The 17,078-nt window shown below is 38.9% G+C and overlaps 1 protein-coding gene across 1 annotated transcript in view; it reads left to right on the top strand.

Annotated features, from left to right (window-relative positions):
- Positions 1 to 11,794, top strand: part of SMC5 (structural maintenance of chromosomes 5) — a gene marked incomplete at its 5' end in the record, with an annotated part of 41,068 nt that extends 29,274 nt beyond the window's left edge. Inside the window, 7 exons of the mRNA XM_084225902.1 lie at positions 2,743 to 2,868; positions 3,510 to 3,605; positions 3,957 to 4,061; positions 4,272 to 4,391; positions 7,001 to 7,180; positions 7,273 to 7,368; positions 10,094 to 11,794. Coding sequence (XP_084082028.1) covers positions 2,743 to 2,868; positions 3,510 to 3,605; positions 3,957 to 4,061; positions 4,272 to 4,391; positions 7,001 to 7,180; positions 7,273 to 7,368; positions 10,094 to 10,234 — 864 coding nt within the window. The 3' untranslated portion in view covers positions 10,235 to 11,794. The remainder of the gene's footprint in view (positions 1 to 2,742; positions 2,869 to 3,509; positions 3,606 to 3,956; positions 4,062 to 4,271; positions 4,392 to 7,000; positions 7,181 to 7,272; positions 7,369 to 10,093) is intronic.
- Positions 11,795 to 17,078: the final 5,284 nt, after the last annotated feature.

The raw sequence follows: 17,078 nt of genomic DNA, 5'->3' as shown, positions 1-17,078 counted from the left end.
TAGCCTTGATTTCTGTAGTTTGACTTCAGCCTCTTCATTTAAAGCAGAATAGTACCTTGCCATCCTCAGTTAAGACTGCTAAGCTGCTGTGAAAATGTGCCACTTAGTCGTCTTATCCTGGATCTTTTTATTGTAATAAGAAGTGTGTAAAAAGGCCAGGTGTTACTCGAAGGGTTACTTTCTTCTGAGTCTGTCCATAAGCAAGTAGCTCCAACCCACATGGGAAATCCAAGCTCAAGATGACCCAGAAAATGCAGTGGCACAATAGAGCTATTTTACCTTTCTTTCATAGCTCATTTCTTCATGCTGTAAATAAATGTGTTTCTTGGAGGACAGAAAAGAGACTGAATGATTCTTCCCTTGATAGGTCTTACTAGGAAGCTATGCTCTGTTCAGGTGAAAAGTCAGAGGAGTTAGTTCCACAGCAAATATACATTTCTAAAAGCAGAGGATGCTGTCATTGCTTGTGAATTGCTGCAAAGGTCAATTTTTGTATTTTTGTAGTAGTAGAGTCTTTCAATGCACTGGGGAATGAACTGTCCAAGTAAAAGGCAGTAAGTTGGGGATTTCTCCCTGTCTTTCAAGAGTTCAGTCAACTTGATCATAAAGTTGCAAAGCAGCTTGAAAGGCAGTAGATAGTTGTTATTTTGCATGGACAGGTACTTGCAAAAAGAGTGGTCTTAGCATGTAGTTAGAAAACCACTTGAGTTATAGTTACCATCATTTGCAGGAAAATTAGGCAGAGAAGAACTTTTTAAAGAGGAGCAGAAAGTAACTTGAACAGTTGAAGAGATGAAGTCCAGCATGTTACTTAGAAAACCATTGTTGCATAAGTTCTTGCCCATGATGCATCTTTTACTCAGTTTATAAAAGTTCAGTGAAAATTATGTAATGGCTGGAGCTCAGTAAGGAGTAAGAAAGTATAACAAAGCCATGAGCCTCATGTCAGTAATGTGTATTGTAACTGGGAAATTCATGTAATGTTTCTAGTTGTCTCTGCACACATCATCACCATTTAGGGAGAAGCTTGGGCTGGTACATAGATATCTGGTCAGATCGGTAGACAGGATTGGTGATTAGTAACATTCTGATAATTCTTAAAAACTGCCTCCTTCCTAATAAATGGTGTGTGTGCGTCAAGTGGAGTCCCATTGAGGCCCCCTCAGGAAACTAACAGGATCATTAACATTGCCACATATTTTCTAATATATAGAAGAAATAAGGAATCAAAGCTTGTGTATTTATATTTGTCTAAATTTTATTTTGCATGTGGGCATTGACAGTAAACTGGCAAAGTTGAGTGAAAATTGAAAATTGACTTGTTGAACTGTCAGTGCATTTATTCTAGTACATGCTTGATAGTAACATCAAATATCTATTGCTTTCCAGTTTTTCTGTCACATAGTGAAGTTTCTCCTGCCAACTATTTATTTTCCTCTTCACAGAAGAATTTTACTTACCATAGTTTGGATAAGGCATATTCAATCTGTTAAATATTGAATCTGTTTCAGATTTTAAGTGCCTACAGATCAACTTGAACTCTTATTTCATGCAGCTCTGCAGACCTCCCTTCAAGTGAGAGCTCTGTATACAATTGAGGATTGAGAGTCCCCACTTCAGTTGATTCAGAATTGATTTGGGCTCTGGAAATGATCAAATACATAAAATTCATGTTTCTTGTAGAAAAAAAGTATGGGTGCCTCTCACAGGATCTTTTGCCTTTGTTATCATGTCAAAATATTTCAGATGAAGCCATTTGACTTTTAAATTTGTGGGATCCAAAAAACCATTAGAGAGCATATGCAGATATCCAGTGGAAGGTAACTATTGTGCTGTACAATAGCATTTATGCTAATTCAGTGTAGCTTGAGATCTTGGCTGGAAAGAAAAGGAGGTATGTCCTCCCTTTACTGTTTTATCTGTACAGCTCTAATGCCAGTCCTTGCAACCCACATGACATTTCCCTCCTCTGCAGTGGACTTCATGAAGTAGAAGAGATGGTCTAAAAAAAGACTTCTTCTAAAAATTTTCCAACCTTTCTGAAAGCACCAGCTCAGTATAGAAAAATATTTTTACAGTGTGTGGAGATTGTGAAATCCTGGTCTGTAATGCAAAGATCTTTTTCTTAGTGCTTAGTGGAGAGGGAGGGAAGAACAGGTTTTTTTGAGTTGATAGCTGCTGAGAATGGGTAACTAACTTGTGTGAGATGATCACTAATGATCATAGCCATTATTACTGCTTCTGTTGTATTTAGTAAATAACAATCAGTTACAGTTACAGAAAGTAATGAGAGTGACTGTCAGTGTCTGCGTCCTGTTTTTAAAACTGTGCAACAAGTATTTCTCTAACTGTATGATTTCAAATGAAAACTGAAATTTTTTCACCACTGGAGGGCTCCTATATTTAGCTGAAGTACACAACAGTAAAACTTGGGAAGATAACTCTGGAATCTACATGCACACATGTTAAGCTGAGAGAAAAGAAATGTAGGTATTTCTGAAAAACTTGCTTTTGATAGTTAACCTTGCTTTCTGTTGACTTGATGAGCCGAGATGTAGAATGAGTTTTGTTAGTTGAAGCAAATTGTTTTGATATTTTGATAGTCTGGTTTCACCTACTTTTTCTGCTTCAGATGTGGTTTATTGCTCGTGTGCTAGAGTTAGCTCTGGAAATTCACAATAATAATTAAAAAAAATATATATAGTGGTGATTTTAAAAAATATCTTTTAATATTTCTAATAGCAACGTTTTCATGAACTGGATACTAGGAAGCAACTTCTTTATGAGAAGTGCAAGGAATTGATGAAACAGGCTCAACACATCTGCAGATTGGGTCCAGATCAAGATTTTCCAGAAGAATTTAAAGTTGTACGTACAAAAAGAAAATTTCACATAACTCTTGAATTTCTAACTTCTCCTGCAAGGAATAATTTTTTTTTTTTTATTAGAAGGCTCACAGTAAAGGATTGTGTACTTCTATTACTGTCATTAGCCTTTTAAACCACCTTTGCAATAGTGCTGAACTACCCTTTGACTACCACTTTGTTTTGTGCTCAGGGAAGGGAAAATTAGACCTGTGATTTGAATTGAAATCCACAGTCTCTGGTTCACAGAACTAAATAGAGGCCAAATTTTTTTACCTTTCTGCTCTAATGTAGCAACACCAAAGGACTGAGGTCTGAACCCAGCCTCTTAGAAGTATTCATTTGCATGACTTATCTAGCATAGTCCATATCTTACCCTGAATCTCTGAGTATCTGTGCCTGCACAATTTAGGCAACTAAAGACCAACTAATTATGTATCTTAATTATGTAACAGCACTTCCAACCTTCTTTCTCCGTCCAGAATAGTTAGTGGGGGAATCTTGCTGTGTTAAACCTTGAGTATCTGACACCCTGATTAAAAGTAACAAAATAGTTTATGGTTTATCCCATTTTGTTTTTTTTAAAGAAAACTTGAGTCCTTCATTAGTATTGCTTTGTAACATGTGCAATCCTTTGTCTTGTAGGCTTTTCAGACTCTTCCAAACACGTTGGAGGAAATTGATGCTTTTCTGAATGAAGAGAGAACCAGGGCTTCCTGTTTCACAGGCCTCAGTGCTTCAGTATGTTCATTGCTTTCCCTCCCCCCTCTACCCCTATTGTACTTGTTTCCCACTCTCTGCTAGATCTCTTGGTATAATAAGCTAGACAGTAGGAACAGTGTGCTGTAAGTGCCAGATTCTGCAGCTACTCAGATTTCAAGATGGTTCTTTAAAAGAAGATGTTGCAATAATCTGAGAGAAACAAAGCTTTACCATTTCCTTGCTTTAAAGTTAGAAAACTGTCTTGTTTAGTGTGCAGTGCAGTGGTCTGTGTAATTGTTCTTGAACAGTATTGACACAGTGTGGTATTTTTACAGTCAGGGTTACAATTAGCAAATATTTTGCTGACTGCTTTTTTTTTTGTTCTGGCAGGTTGTTGACGAATACAATAAGCAAACACAAGAAATACAGCAGTTAACAGAGTATCTAGAGGAAAAGAAAAATGAGTTGAATAACTATAAGCAAAACATTTCACAGGTAATAGCTCAAGTTACTTCTGCATCATTATTATAATTCTGTTTTATTGTTGGAATGTATGTACAGAAATAAACGGTAACATTTCAGATTGTTTTGAGTTTAAACGGAGATGCTAGCTTCCCTAATTATGATGTTTTTTCAGTGTAAATGCTATCTCCAAGGGAAAATTCAGATCTTAAATTGATTTTACATGGATATGTCTGCTCTTAGGTCAAAGAAAAGTGGCTAAGCCTCTTGAAAGTGATGATTGAACAAATTAATGGAAAGTTCAGTAAGTTCTTTAGCTCTATGCAGTGTGTTGGTGAAGTTGATCTTCATACGGAAAATGAGGTATGATTGATTTTTCATATAACATTCATATTTTCTTGCAAAATGTTTTGATCATATATTGCTACAGAAAAATAACAAGTTGTCATGTGGACATGTTTTATTTAAAAGCACTGAACTTTACTCAACACTTTTAGTGTAGTAGAACTGACTTATCAGTCTGATTGAAGGCAAGTGAGTCTTTATCGAGATGACTAGGACTTCACCTCCTGACTTTTGGAATAGGCCTGCAACTTAGAAAGTTTTGTTAGAAACACTCTATTTACTTAGCTGTTACTCAGATTTATTAGGCTCATTATTTAATTCTGAATATTCAGTTAATTTTTTGTCCTCTATTATAATCTAAATCTCCTGTTATTAGGTGTTGAATTGATTTGGTTCTACATGTAGTTTTTACTGGAGTCTGAGGGCATTTGATCTGTCCTGAAAGCAGTTGTCATTTGGCCCATCCTGTTACTTTCTCAGTAACTTTTATAAGTAGGGTTTACCTCTGGTGAGGAGTTAAAAGCATCAGTAGAACCTGGGGAGAAGTATTCAGTGCAATGAACTGGAGAGGGAAATTTGGTAGTTTGTTTTAAATTGATCACTGAAATGATGATGTTGAGACTTTCATATGTTAACACATAGATTACACAATAGTGAAATTTAACACAGTTTTTTTCTGGCTAGTAATGTGAAAAACTAGAACATTAAAACATACTTTGCAGGTCTTTTGATAGTTATCTCGACAGATCTATATTACACAAAAACTGTCTTTTTAGATAAAAAACGGATGTTGAAAGGGAGAACATGGAAGGAACAGTAAAGCTATTTAAAAGCAAAAGGCTTGTGGAGTACCTTTCTGAATCTCTTCTTTGGAAGGTCTTGCTTTTCTATAGCAAAAAACAAATAGTTTTAAGAGATTAGCTACCAGTACTGTGCCATTGAGTATAACTTCTTTCCTCAAGAGATCAATGGCTGCAGTCTAGAAGAGTGGATAATCTGTTCTCAAGTTTGCACTCCTTGCTGTTCTCTGCAGGAGGATCTTTTGCATCTCCTGTAGATAAGAGGTTGACTTCCTTTTTATTAGAGATATTTCTGTGACACTGAAGTTCAAGCCTCTGTTAGTCTGCCTTATAGGAATCTTGAGATCCTGTGGATGTCCTTGGTGACACTGCCTGCTGTCACTGTTGGATAATAAGAGGAATTGGACATTAGGAGGAACTTCTTTACACAAAAGGTGATTCAACATGGAATGGACTGAGGAGGGAGGTGATGGAGTCACCATCCCTGAAGATGCTTAAGGAATGACTGGACAGAGCGCTGAGTGCCATGGTCTATTTCCCAGATTGGTGTTCAGGCATACGTTGGGCTCTGGTCTCAGGGGCCTTTTCCAGCCAAAAGGACTGTGTGGTACTATGTGAAACATTTTACTGGGTTCTTTCTTAACATTGTATCAGAAGCGTCTGAGAACAGTCTGACTTTGGTAACACTTAGTAGCCAGAACTCATATGGCTAGCCACAACAACCCTCACTCCACAAGGAGCTTCGAGCATCATTTTTGTCAGGTTTTGGGAAATCTGTCAGTTAGACAAACTGGCATTCATAGTAGGGTGGCAGTTGTCAAGGTCTGATTGATGCCATTGTGGCTGTGTTTCACAACAATCTTTTTAATTTGGTTTGCTAGCCTATATCTTCACTTTTTCAAACCTACTTTTGCCAAGTATCTGAAATTACAGTGGGCTTAGAGACCTTAGATTCTGGGGTTTATTTCTCTTTACATCATATTGTAATCAGAACAACTCAGAGAATAACAGATAAGTTGGAAGGACTCAGAAAGATCATCAAGTCCAGCTCTTAAGTAAATGGCCCATACAGGGATTGAACCCACAACTTTAGTGTTGTTAGCATCATGCTCTGACCAACCAAGTGAACTCAGTAGCCACTGAACACAACTTCAGCAATCATAGAGAGTCCTCTGAAGATTTCTTTTTCATCTTAAGCATGAACGCATTTCATTGCATGGTCCTTCTTTTGAGCCACATCCATTATCCTGATATCATTGGCGGAGGCTGCTGCCAAGTTTCACTTTCCTGTTAAAGAAAAGCCAGCTTTGGAATCCTTGTTTGTGGTTTTGAAGCATGTCCTGGATTTGGACAGCCAATGGTTGATGGATTTTGAGCTGTTTGCACTTTAAGAGGTTCAGATTTGTGCGCAGCCTACACACACACACCATTAGTCTACTGTTCAAATCGATAGTATCCTAAGGCTTTTTTTTTCATTAGTGGGATTTATAGAGGCATCACTTTCTTCTTATTCTAGCCAAGATTTTTATTTTCCTGTTGATGTTCTTACTGCATATAAAACCTTTCTTAACAGGAATTAACAAATCATAGTCATGGAAAGGGAATGGTGTTGGAAATTCTGTAGCAAAAGTAGACAAGAATGAAGGAAAGCAAATGAAACAGGATTAATATATATAGATGAACCAGAATTAATATATTGATTTTAAGTTGAACCTGAGTAGTTGATAGACCCATGTACATTTGTATAAATGTCCTGTAGTTTGCATGTCATTATAAAATAAGCTGTAATAAAAAGAAAACAAGTTTAAAAGGTACTGGCTTTCACAGGAGGAGTATGAGAAGTATGGAATTCGCATTAGAGTCAAATTCCACAGTAGCACTGAACTTCATGAATTGACTCCGTATCATCATAGTGGAGGCGAGAAAACTGTTTCCACTATGTTATACCTGATGGCTCTGCAAGAACTCAACAGATGTCCTTTCAGGGTTGTTGATGAAATAAATCAGGTGAGAATGAATAGTGTGGTATTGCTCTTTCTGTATACAGATGCTTATGACATAGTGGAGAGAACAGACTTTTTTTCTTTCTTTCTTTTTAGGGAATGGATCCAATGAATGAGAGAAGAGTTTTTGAAATGGTTGTGGAAACTGCTTGTAAAAAAAGGACATCTCAGTACTTCCTCATTACACCAAAGGTGTGTGGCAGAAAATGAAATAGGAAGTTTAAAGTGCAGGAGAATGGGATTTGGTATGATAATACACCAATAAACACTGTATAACTTACCTGAGAAATTTGGATTAAAGAGAGTATTTGTCCATTTTAAGGACAGTCAGGCAAGAATTCAGACAACTTAGGCCAAGGCTTATCTTCTCTGAAGCCTGCTCTGGAGTTGTGGCCCCCACTGGTAGTACTATGTGTTAGCCACCAGTGGACCAGGGTTACCATGGAAAAGGCTGTAAAAGGTAATGCCTCCAGCTAACATAAAATTCAGACTGTAGCAGAGACCAACTTCCAGACAAGTCAGATAATGATACTGGAGGAGGAGCAGGCTAGTGCTGCTGACATCAGAACTAGAAGAATCCCACATGATTACTTGAATAGTTTTCCTGTATTAATCTGAGATTTAGAGGCTCAGAAAAGATCTGTGCTCTGAGAGTGATGAGTTTAATTGTACTCTTCAGTCAAAATTTTAAAAAAGGCAGTTGACATACTTGTCATGCAGTGATGCAGTGCCAAGTCTTGAAAGGGGTAATAGGGTGGCTGTCCACCTGCACCATTAACAGAGACTAATGTTATGTTGACCTTGGTCCAAGACAAATTGAAACAGTAAATATTACTGTTTCAGTAGGAAACTGAAGAGGGAGACAAGCAGTCAGTAAGTGTGCTGGTTTTCATTAACACTCTACAGGATCACTCCTGTATCTCTTTACACCGTGTATTTTAGAAAATCCGGCTGGTATGTCCTGTTTATTCAGTAAGTAGCAATTGAAGGGTCTGCGTAAGGCCACCTCCTAGCATTTACCTTACTGGAAGGAGATGGAAGGTAATGCTTGTTGTTCCTTCTGATCTTGCAGTATGCTTACCTCCATGCAGTTTGGTCATTTCCTGACCACATTACTTGTTTGTTGTTCTGTGTTATCTATTCCCTTTTGTCCTCTTGTGATTCCTCTCCTTACTGAATCAGGTTTTCCATGCGCTTTCCTACTTAGGGAAAGAGCAGTATGATTTGGATGTTGAAAGGTAGATGGCTCAACTAACTCTAATGGTTCCCAAATTTAAGGAGTTGTAGAAAATTGCTGTCTGGGGTCCAGAGTCTGTTGTAAAAGTTGAGTCTGTTGTCAAATTACTAAGAATAGAGACAGGGGAAAATTGAGTATGCAGAACTAACCAGAAAGATCAAAATCAAAATGAGAAAGCATAATTTTAAAAATCTCTGAAGATTAAAAAACAAAAAAGTCAACATCATGGTAAGAGAAAACTTGAGGACTATGTTGCAGCATTATTCAGCAACAAGAGACAGGGTTATGAAGAGGTGGCTGAAGATACTCTTTGTGCCTCCTTCCCTCTTCCCTCCACAAGTAGGTGACATGGCAAGTTACAATGGCCTGTCAGAAGAAAAATTAGTGTGAGAGCACATTGTGTAAAGGTTTACTTGATTGAGAGTGTTTGTGTGGGCTGCATCAGAGGATAATTAAAAAGGCTGCACAGGGTGGGCTGAGATGGCCAGACTCTACTGTTGATGGCTTACCTGCAGTTCCTGAGCCCCTGCTATATGTCACTACTTACTAGAAAGTGTGACAGTTTGTCTTGCTAGGCCAAGTTCCATGTGGGTACAGGAAAAAGTGCGACCCTTTTTTTCAGTGTTGACACCTCCCCTGGTTGTATTTTTATGCAAGCTGCAGAGGGAAGGGGTATAAATTAATATGCAGTTAAGTTGATTAGGAATACTGTATTTTGAACAGCTGTGATTTGCTGTCATAATGAGTAGATGAACTGAATATGTTCTTAGAAGTGGGTTTGAAAATTGGTATTTTTAATACAAATCTGGTGAAATATCACGTTTATTAAACATACAGATAACTCCCATGTTGGGAGTTAATCCTGTTTTTGCTGTAAAGTGAAATTATAAACAATCTTAGGTTAGATTAATTTTATTGAAAACAGGATTCATTTCAGTACAGACAAACAAAAAATTTTGTATTTAAGTGGGAAAAATCAACAACATCTGGTGTAATGCCTAAATGACTGGGGAGAGGAAAGTGACAAGTTGAGCATCAGTTGCAGGTAAATTGTTCAATGTCATCCTGAGCACCGCTTATAATCTGTGGTTTACATGACACCTTTGTCTGCTGGGCTTGTGTTTGGCACAGTTTGGATTATCATAAGTATCCAGCTTTGGCTGTTACACTTCAGGAAAGTAGTACAGGCGCTGGAATGACTCCAGAAGGTAGCAGTGCAACTTCTAAGTAATTTAGATAATTCTGAGTTTCCACTAATGGAATTGCTTAGCTTAGAGAAGCACAAGGCTACAGAGAGACATAGATTTGCTTGGTACAGTTACTGTCTCCTGTCCTGCCCTGAGGAAAAAAGGGAAAAACATTATTCTGTGCCCACAGAGCAGTGGAGGTATTCTCTGGATACAGCAAAAAAGCAATGAGTTCTATGGTAGCAAGAAGGTACAGATTAGGTAGGAAAATTTTCCTCTAATAAGAATAGTGGTGCATGGAAATTGGCTGAAGAATGAGTCCCTTTGAGGGGGTTTCTAGGAACAAATACACTTAATTTGTCAGTGTGTCAGTTTGTAATCCTAGTATAGTGACATTTTTGAGACCTAAGGTTTTTCATAGATCTTATTCAGCTTTTTTAGATAATGGGGAACATCTAGCTATTTTGGCTTTTGTTTCTGTGTTTTTCACCAGCTCCTGCAGAATCTCACTTACAATGACAAGATGACTGTGCTGTTTGTCTACAATGGACCTTTTATGCTGGAGACATACAAATGGAACATAAAGCGCTTCAAGAGACGGCAACGGCGCCTTTCAAGCATGACTGAATCCTAATTCTACAGAAGTATTTTGTATATCTTTATTGAAACATCTGGGTTTCAATAATTTAGAAATTGTCAAAGAGGAAAACCCTCAAAAAATTGAAGATTGCGAACTTTGGTTCTTAAAACTTACACAAATGTTTGACAGATTTGAAATGTATGGTTTTCTTTTTCAAGTCTTTCATAATGGTCACTTTCTCCAAATAACCTACTCTTCTCAGTTGTAGGTTTAAATAAAAATTTTCTTTTTTTTTTCCCTATTCTATCAGTTAATGCAGCATCAGAAGTGCAGGTAATTTTTCTAGGTTATCCTGGACTTATTCTGTGACTGTTGTTTTTTTTAGAGGTTGGGGGTTTTTTTTCCCCCAAAAATTGGAACTTGCTTTTGGTAAATAATTTTACTTTACCACAGATGTGGGTATTATCCCATTTCTCTATTGAAATGCAATTTTTTAAAAAGTAATTCAGGTGATCTGTAGAAAAAGAATGGTTTGCAATGGTTTGTTTGTAAAAATAAACCTGAAATTAATATAAATAATATTATTATATGAATATATTATTGTTGAGTAAATACTTTCTCTCAAAATTAACAAATAAATATAGTAGCATTTCATTTTGTAGTGCTCTAATGGTTTTTCTAGCAAGTCTCTTAGCAAGGAGACTAACAGAATTCCAGGTCTTCCTGAAACAGTGAGCCTAGTGAGCTCGCAGAAGTTAAACTAAGCAATATTTAACTTCTTGGGTGTTTATTTTTCTAAGCAAAACTTTATACATTTCTGGTGATAGAGAAAATAATGCTGCAGATTTGACATGTAAGTTTAAACCCAGGAGGATTTTACAAGGGGTCAGCTGCATTGGAATGATTGTACAGTCAATTGCTTTTCAACAGAAAGCCATAAAAATGTTCAATACAATGTTGGCCATAACTGTTAAGCATTTGAAAATGCAGGTTACAACAGAATGTTGAAGACCTAAAATAAAGCCCTGATTATTAAGTTAACTATTAAACAAGTAAAATTCAACAATTGGATGTCTGCTTTCAGTGGGTGTTTTTCTTAACAGCATCCTGGCAATGAACTTTACTAGTGAAACTGGTATTTCAGGCTTTGATATTCACGCATTCAAAGTAAAATAACCCACTTCAAAATATGAGCTGGAATCTGGGAGGTTTTAGGTATTAAAGGGGAAGTATTGTAATTGTTCCTTGGAATAGATAGATGAGCCATCAGTGCAGTAGAGAACCACATATTCTTATTACTGCAGGCTAGTGTTAGTCAATGGAATTGTCTGACTGTGAAATGAGTTCCTGGACTAGTTTCTATGATGATTAGTGTCCCAACACAAGTACTGAACAGAAGATACAAAAGTGTGGAAACTCAGGCTGTGATCCAGAGTTAATTTGGGCAGCAGAGTATCTTTGACATAATTGAGGCTACAGGCCTGTCTGTCCACTCTATTTGAGAGCTCTTGGTTTTAGAAGTATTCTTCAAAATTGTTATTGGGCAGTTTGTTGCTGTTACTGTTCGTTTTCATATCTCATTGCTGTTTGCAGTAAATAGTTCTTATCTCTCAGCCTGTGATCTTTTGTCTTTTGTGCCTCCAGTTCTCTCCAGCACACTGCAAGGGGAGGAGAAAATGGAGCGAGAGAGTGGTGTCTGGTTTGGAGAGCTTTGAGGGGGCAAAAATTGGGGAGTGCCATTCCTAAACCAGGACAGATTGGCAGTGTCTGATGGGAGGTGTCTGACAGAAGAACTACAGCATGGGAAGCAGGGGAGGGGGAACCTTTGCACTCTAGCTTCTCTGTAAATAACTGAGCCAGAATGACTCTTTTCAGTTGTGACTCACTAAAACACAGTGTCCAAAATTACTTTCCTAGAACTTTTTATTCTGGAAGCACTTTTCCCCCCATACCTTGCTAATTAAGAATAAAACCATGATTAAGTACACTATAATTTGTGAGAGAAAGGATATGTGGAAAGGAGTCAAATCATCTGCTCCAAGAAAAATTCTTTACCTGTTCCTGCCTAAACATCTGAAAATCACAACACTTTCTGTGCCATTGTACCCAGACTAGGCTTGCCAAAAGCCATGCCTCTAGGAGGCTCATTGATACAGTGTCCTTTGCATATTCCAATAGCTTGGTTGAAGGGCAATTTTTTGCAGCAGGGGCTGATCTAGCAGTTGCTATAACCTCTTCTTACTATGGTGCTAACTTCAAATGCTGACAAGGCTGAACTAGTAGGGAGAGGGGAGGTAAGTGCAGAAGGATGATATTTTTAGACACTGAAAACTTTTCAGGCATGACTGTAGCAGTGTGGAAAGCCAGCAGGGAAAGCATGGAAAAGTAAGGACCAGTAGCAACAGTAGAGGCAGAAGTAAGAGAGGTGATAAGCAGCACTAGAGCAGCCTATCAACCTCTCCTGTGGCTCAGCTCTTGCCAAATGGTGTAATTGTCTGACACTAATTCCCATCTTTATGCTTTCCATCAAATTCCTCCACCTTTTCTCCACTAATCTGCTCCCTGGTTACTCTTGGAAGTAATTCCCCTGTAGTCCAATCTTTCTTCTGTTGATTTGTTACCCCCACTAGGCCCGTGGGGTTTTTTTGACAGTTGTACTGATTTTGGCTGGGATCATCTTCTTCATGGAAGTTTTGAGTTTCTTCATGTTTTGAGTATGCGACTAGAATGCTATTGGTTACATAAGGATGTTTTTGCTACTCCTGGGGGGTACTTCGCAAGTTTCTCACACTGTCTTGCTAGGACAAGAATTTTATAAGAAGCTGGGAGGGGACACAGGTGGGACAACTGACCAAAGGGCTTTGTCATGCTGTATGACACTGTCCTCAGCAGTAAAAGCTAGGGGAAGAAGGAGGGGTGTTTGGAGTTACGTCTTCTGAAGTAACAGCTATCTGTGGTGGAGCCCTGCTTTTCTGGGAGAATAGCTGAATACCTGCCTGTCGATTGGAAGTAGTGGATGACTTCCTTGTTTTGCCTTGCTTGTGCATGCGGCTTTTGCATTCCAAATTAAACTGTTTTTATCTCAATGCAGTTTTCTCACTCTTACCATTCTGATTCTCTAACCCATCCTACAGGGGGAGGGTGGGTGTGTGGCCCTGAGCTGCTGCCCAGGATTAACCCACAACAACAGTGTGTGTTGGTCTCAAAAACGTGGTGTTGCACCTGCCATTTTTGCACCCAGAGCTAAATGAGATCTTGATAAATATTTTCGCTTGTTGTGTATTCATAGAAGAGCAAGTCACCTGCTTGCAGACTGACCTCTTTGGAAAGCATGGTGATGAGAACGTGGCAGGTTATCTGGAAAGGAATCACAGACTTGGGGATAAGGAGCCATGCATACTAATCATACAACTAGTGGACAAAGTTGATTTTGCAGGAAGCAAGATGAAGGGAAGAGGTGATAACTCAGAAGATGGTGGCAGAATACACCAAGAAGCCGTCGAAAAGAACAGAGAGCTGAAGAGTGCCCAGGTAACATGTAACATGGATGGTTCAAAAGAATCTGGATCACATAATTTTAAGGGGAAAAATGTCCAATTCCCCTTCCCAATTTGTAACCAAAGCTGTAGATGGTGAACATTACACAGCTTGACCTTAACTGCAAGGCATTAACAGTGGGTTTGGGTGTTCATGGACAATAAAAGGTTATTTTGGCTTTTGTGGGGTTTTTTTGTTTGGTTGCTTGGTTTGGTGGTTTGGGTTTTTTTGCAGGGTTTATACTTGTTTCGTTGTTTTTGTTGTTCATTTTTCTGAGGAATTACAAACACAGTGTAAATCCAAAGCAGATAATCAGTACAAGGAGTGCAAAGGGACTTCTCAGATACCACCAAGAGTACCAATCTTATTTTGTCCTCCTGCAGTGAAGCTTAAAGGACTGTTCACGTGAAAAGCCACTGATAGTACAGTTTTCTGTGGGCTCCAGCAGCTGAAGAATCTGATTCTGCTTTATGTTTGCTTCTGAGCTGAATTGTACTGTCCATGAAGGACTTTCCTGGTCATAATTTTTGTAGAATTTAAAATACACATTGCTGTAGAAAATATACCGGCTTTGTCCTAATATATTTAATGTGGTAGAGTTGCCAGTGTGCATGCAGTTCCCTAAGCATCAGTATGTCAGAAAGCAGTACGTTCATGAAAAATCCTTGCAGTAGCTTATACTGGGGAGAATCCTTTATTTCAGTTTGAATAAATTTACTGTAAGGCTCTCCCCCTTGAAATGTTTGTTTAAAAATGAAATCCTAAGATATATGACTTATTAGATGTAAGCACTGAGTGTAGTTTAGCTTCCAGATAAGGCATGGCTTATTTTATGCAATGCAAGAAAGCAGAGACCTGGCTTATTTCATGCAATTCAGGAAAGCAGACCAGCATTGCACAGGCACAGTAACACAACTGTGGTTTTCCTTTATATTTTTTGACAGAGCATTTGTGCATGGGTTTTCATAGGCCCTCAAAATGTGCTTTCTGCTTGGAAACACTGTTCAAAGCCATCAATGCAGTCATTAACATCAGAAGAGCCCACATTGCTGTATGTGGTGCTTCTGGGAAGCTCTAATATACCTTACATCTGTGTCTTCTGAAACTTCTACTGTTGTCTTTCTGTTCCCTGCCCATTAGCCAGAAGAAAAAGAAAAAGCAATTGAGAAAGTCCAAGACTTTTCTGTGCACCTTTGGTTTATTTCTCCATGTGTTCTGAATTCCAAGAGGGCATTGTTGGATCTTGTAATGGTGAACTGCCCTTGTGTACTCAGTGATTCTTCTTTGCGCTGTGGTTTATACATTCCATTTCCTTTGTACCTTGTGTTCACTGTGCAGACGCACAGGCATTATGTGGCCTAAGAGGCAGTAGACATTATGAAACAGACACTGATGGAGTTTGATATGTAAAGTGATAGGACGTTTATCAATTATCAGTTGAAGGTCACAAGCCAGTAAAAATACAGCAATAGTTGTAGCAACTTTAAAAATACAAGCTGAAAGCAATCTAATTTACCCAAAAGCCACGGATGAGCCAGAAAAATACTGTGTATAAACATACAGAAATAGATGTTAAGCATTAGAACTGATGTCGGTCAAGATCTTCTCTTTTTGAAATGGGAAGATTTCCACAATACCTGTGGAAGAGTTTGAGGAGGTGTTTTAGGGGTCAGAGAGTTTCTTAGCTGAGGACAGTATGGCAGTGAAAGCATAGTAGCTGAAAAATTCTTCCCATTGGGAAAGCTTCCTCTCCTTTAAGGAAGTCCCATAAACAGTACTTGAGAAAAGTATAATTGGGCATTTGCATTAAGTTACTGCTGAAGAAATTTTTCTGATGTGGCTGAGCAGTGCAAGGAGCTCAACCTGAAAGTTTTGTTTCCAAAGCAAAAGTCATTGAGAAAGTAGTGTTTGTTGCAGAGCTCTGAAGACCTCACAGGCTCTTTAGCCCTGGAAGAGTGAGTGCTGAACAACATTGTTATAGACTCCTATGGAGATCAAAATTATCCAGGTCACCCAGCAGGCAGATTTCAGAAAGCCAGCCTTTCTCGTATACAGCTTTCTGAACCACTCTGCAGGCATTTAACTAGACCGTTAAGACATTTTGTGGCATGTTTCCTTTCTTTTGTCCTTGGCAGAGAGGAAAAATGAAAATACAGGATACCCTTACAACCTTGTAGAAACTGTGCTCTCAGAATCAGCAGGTCTGTGTTCAGGGTCACACTTCCCCAGGCCAACTGCCAATGCCTCTGTGGTGCACCCAGGACTTTGTATGACATACCCATTCCTAGTCAGAATTTATACTGCTCCTGGCAAGACACCTCTGTACAATGTACTACATCTCAGTGGTTGGAAACATCCTAAGGCCTCCTCTACACTAGGCAGATTTTGGTAGCTGTTGAAATTACAGCACTGAAACCAAATATTAAAGGTTTAAGATAAAGAATGGTAAGTTTGTGGAAAGTCTTTTATGATGGGATTGCAAGGGAATGAGACCAGTGCCACAGCCCTGTGTCCCTTATTCATTAAATCAATGATGAGCTGAAAAAAGAAAACATTATGCTGAGTTTTTTTTATCTGTCCTTTAGCCATCCAACACAAGAAGAGAAAACTCCAATTCAGCATTGAGTAAAATCTGGAAGCTACTTACAAGTTTTGTTCCAGCTGCAGATGGCAATCTTCCACCCATTTGTCCCTGCCTGCATTGCTGGAAGGTGACACATTCCCTTGGGTCCAGGGCTCATCTTGCAGTCATATGCGAGCCCTGTGCCCACGTACCTGGTTAAGTTCCTGTAAGTGGGTGCTTTCAGTAACTGTGATGCCCATGACCATGCATGTCAGGGAGCTTTTTGGCACAGGGTACCGTGCCTTTCTCTTTCAGAGGCCGAGCAGATGCTTTTTATCTCCATACACCAGTGAACCCTCCAAAGCCATGGAAAGTTCAGGGCAGCAGAGTGGCTGCACAGTCCACAGTGTGGCTGAAGCATCATTTGCTCACTGAGCAGCTGCACGGTGCGAGGGAGAGCACCACTCTGAGCTCAAAGCCATGGAGCAGTGGGAGACAGACTTCTTGCGAGCTGGAGCATGCAGGTGATGGGACACTTTTTCCTGAGTACAAGTTTGGTCTCTGTCTCCCTGCTGTATCGGAAGAAGGAATGCCTGGGAAAACACACTGGAAAAGTAGAGAAAGACAACCCAAGCTAAATGATGACTAGCAACACTAAGACCTTTGAAGCTGGTTCACACACTGCTTAAACTATGGATTTCATAATGTGCAGCATTTTTTTTTTGGTGGTCATTCAGGCTGGTTTACATGACCACTGCTTGATTCCAGTCATTCAAGACCAAGTTTGGGTTTTTTATT

Source organism: Fringilla coelebs (assembly GCF_963513975.1).
Source record: "Fringilla coelebs genome assembly, chromosome: Z".
NCBI classification, from domain to species: domain Eukaryota; kingdom Metazoa; phylum Chordata; class Aves; order Passeriformes; family Fringillidae; genus Fringilla; species Fringilla coelebs.
Note: the sequence above shows the minus strand (reverse complement) of the source record. Positions and strands in the feature narration are given on the sequence as shown.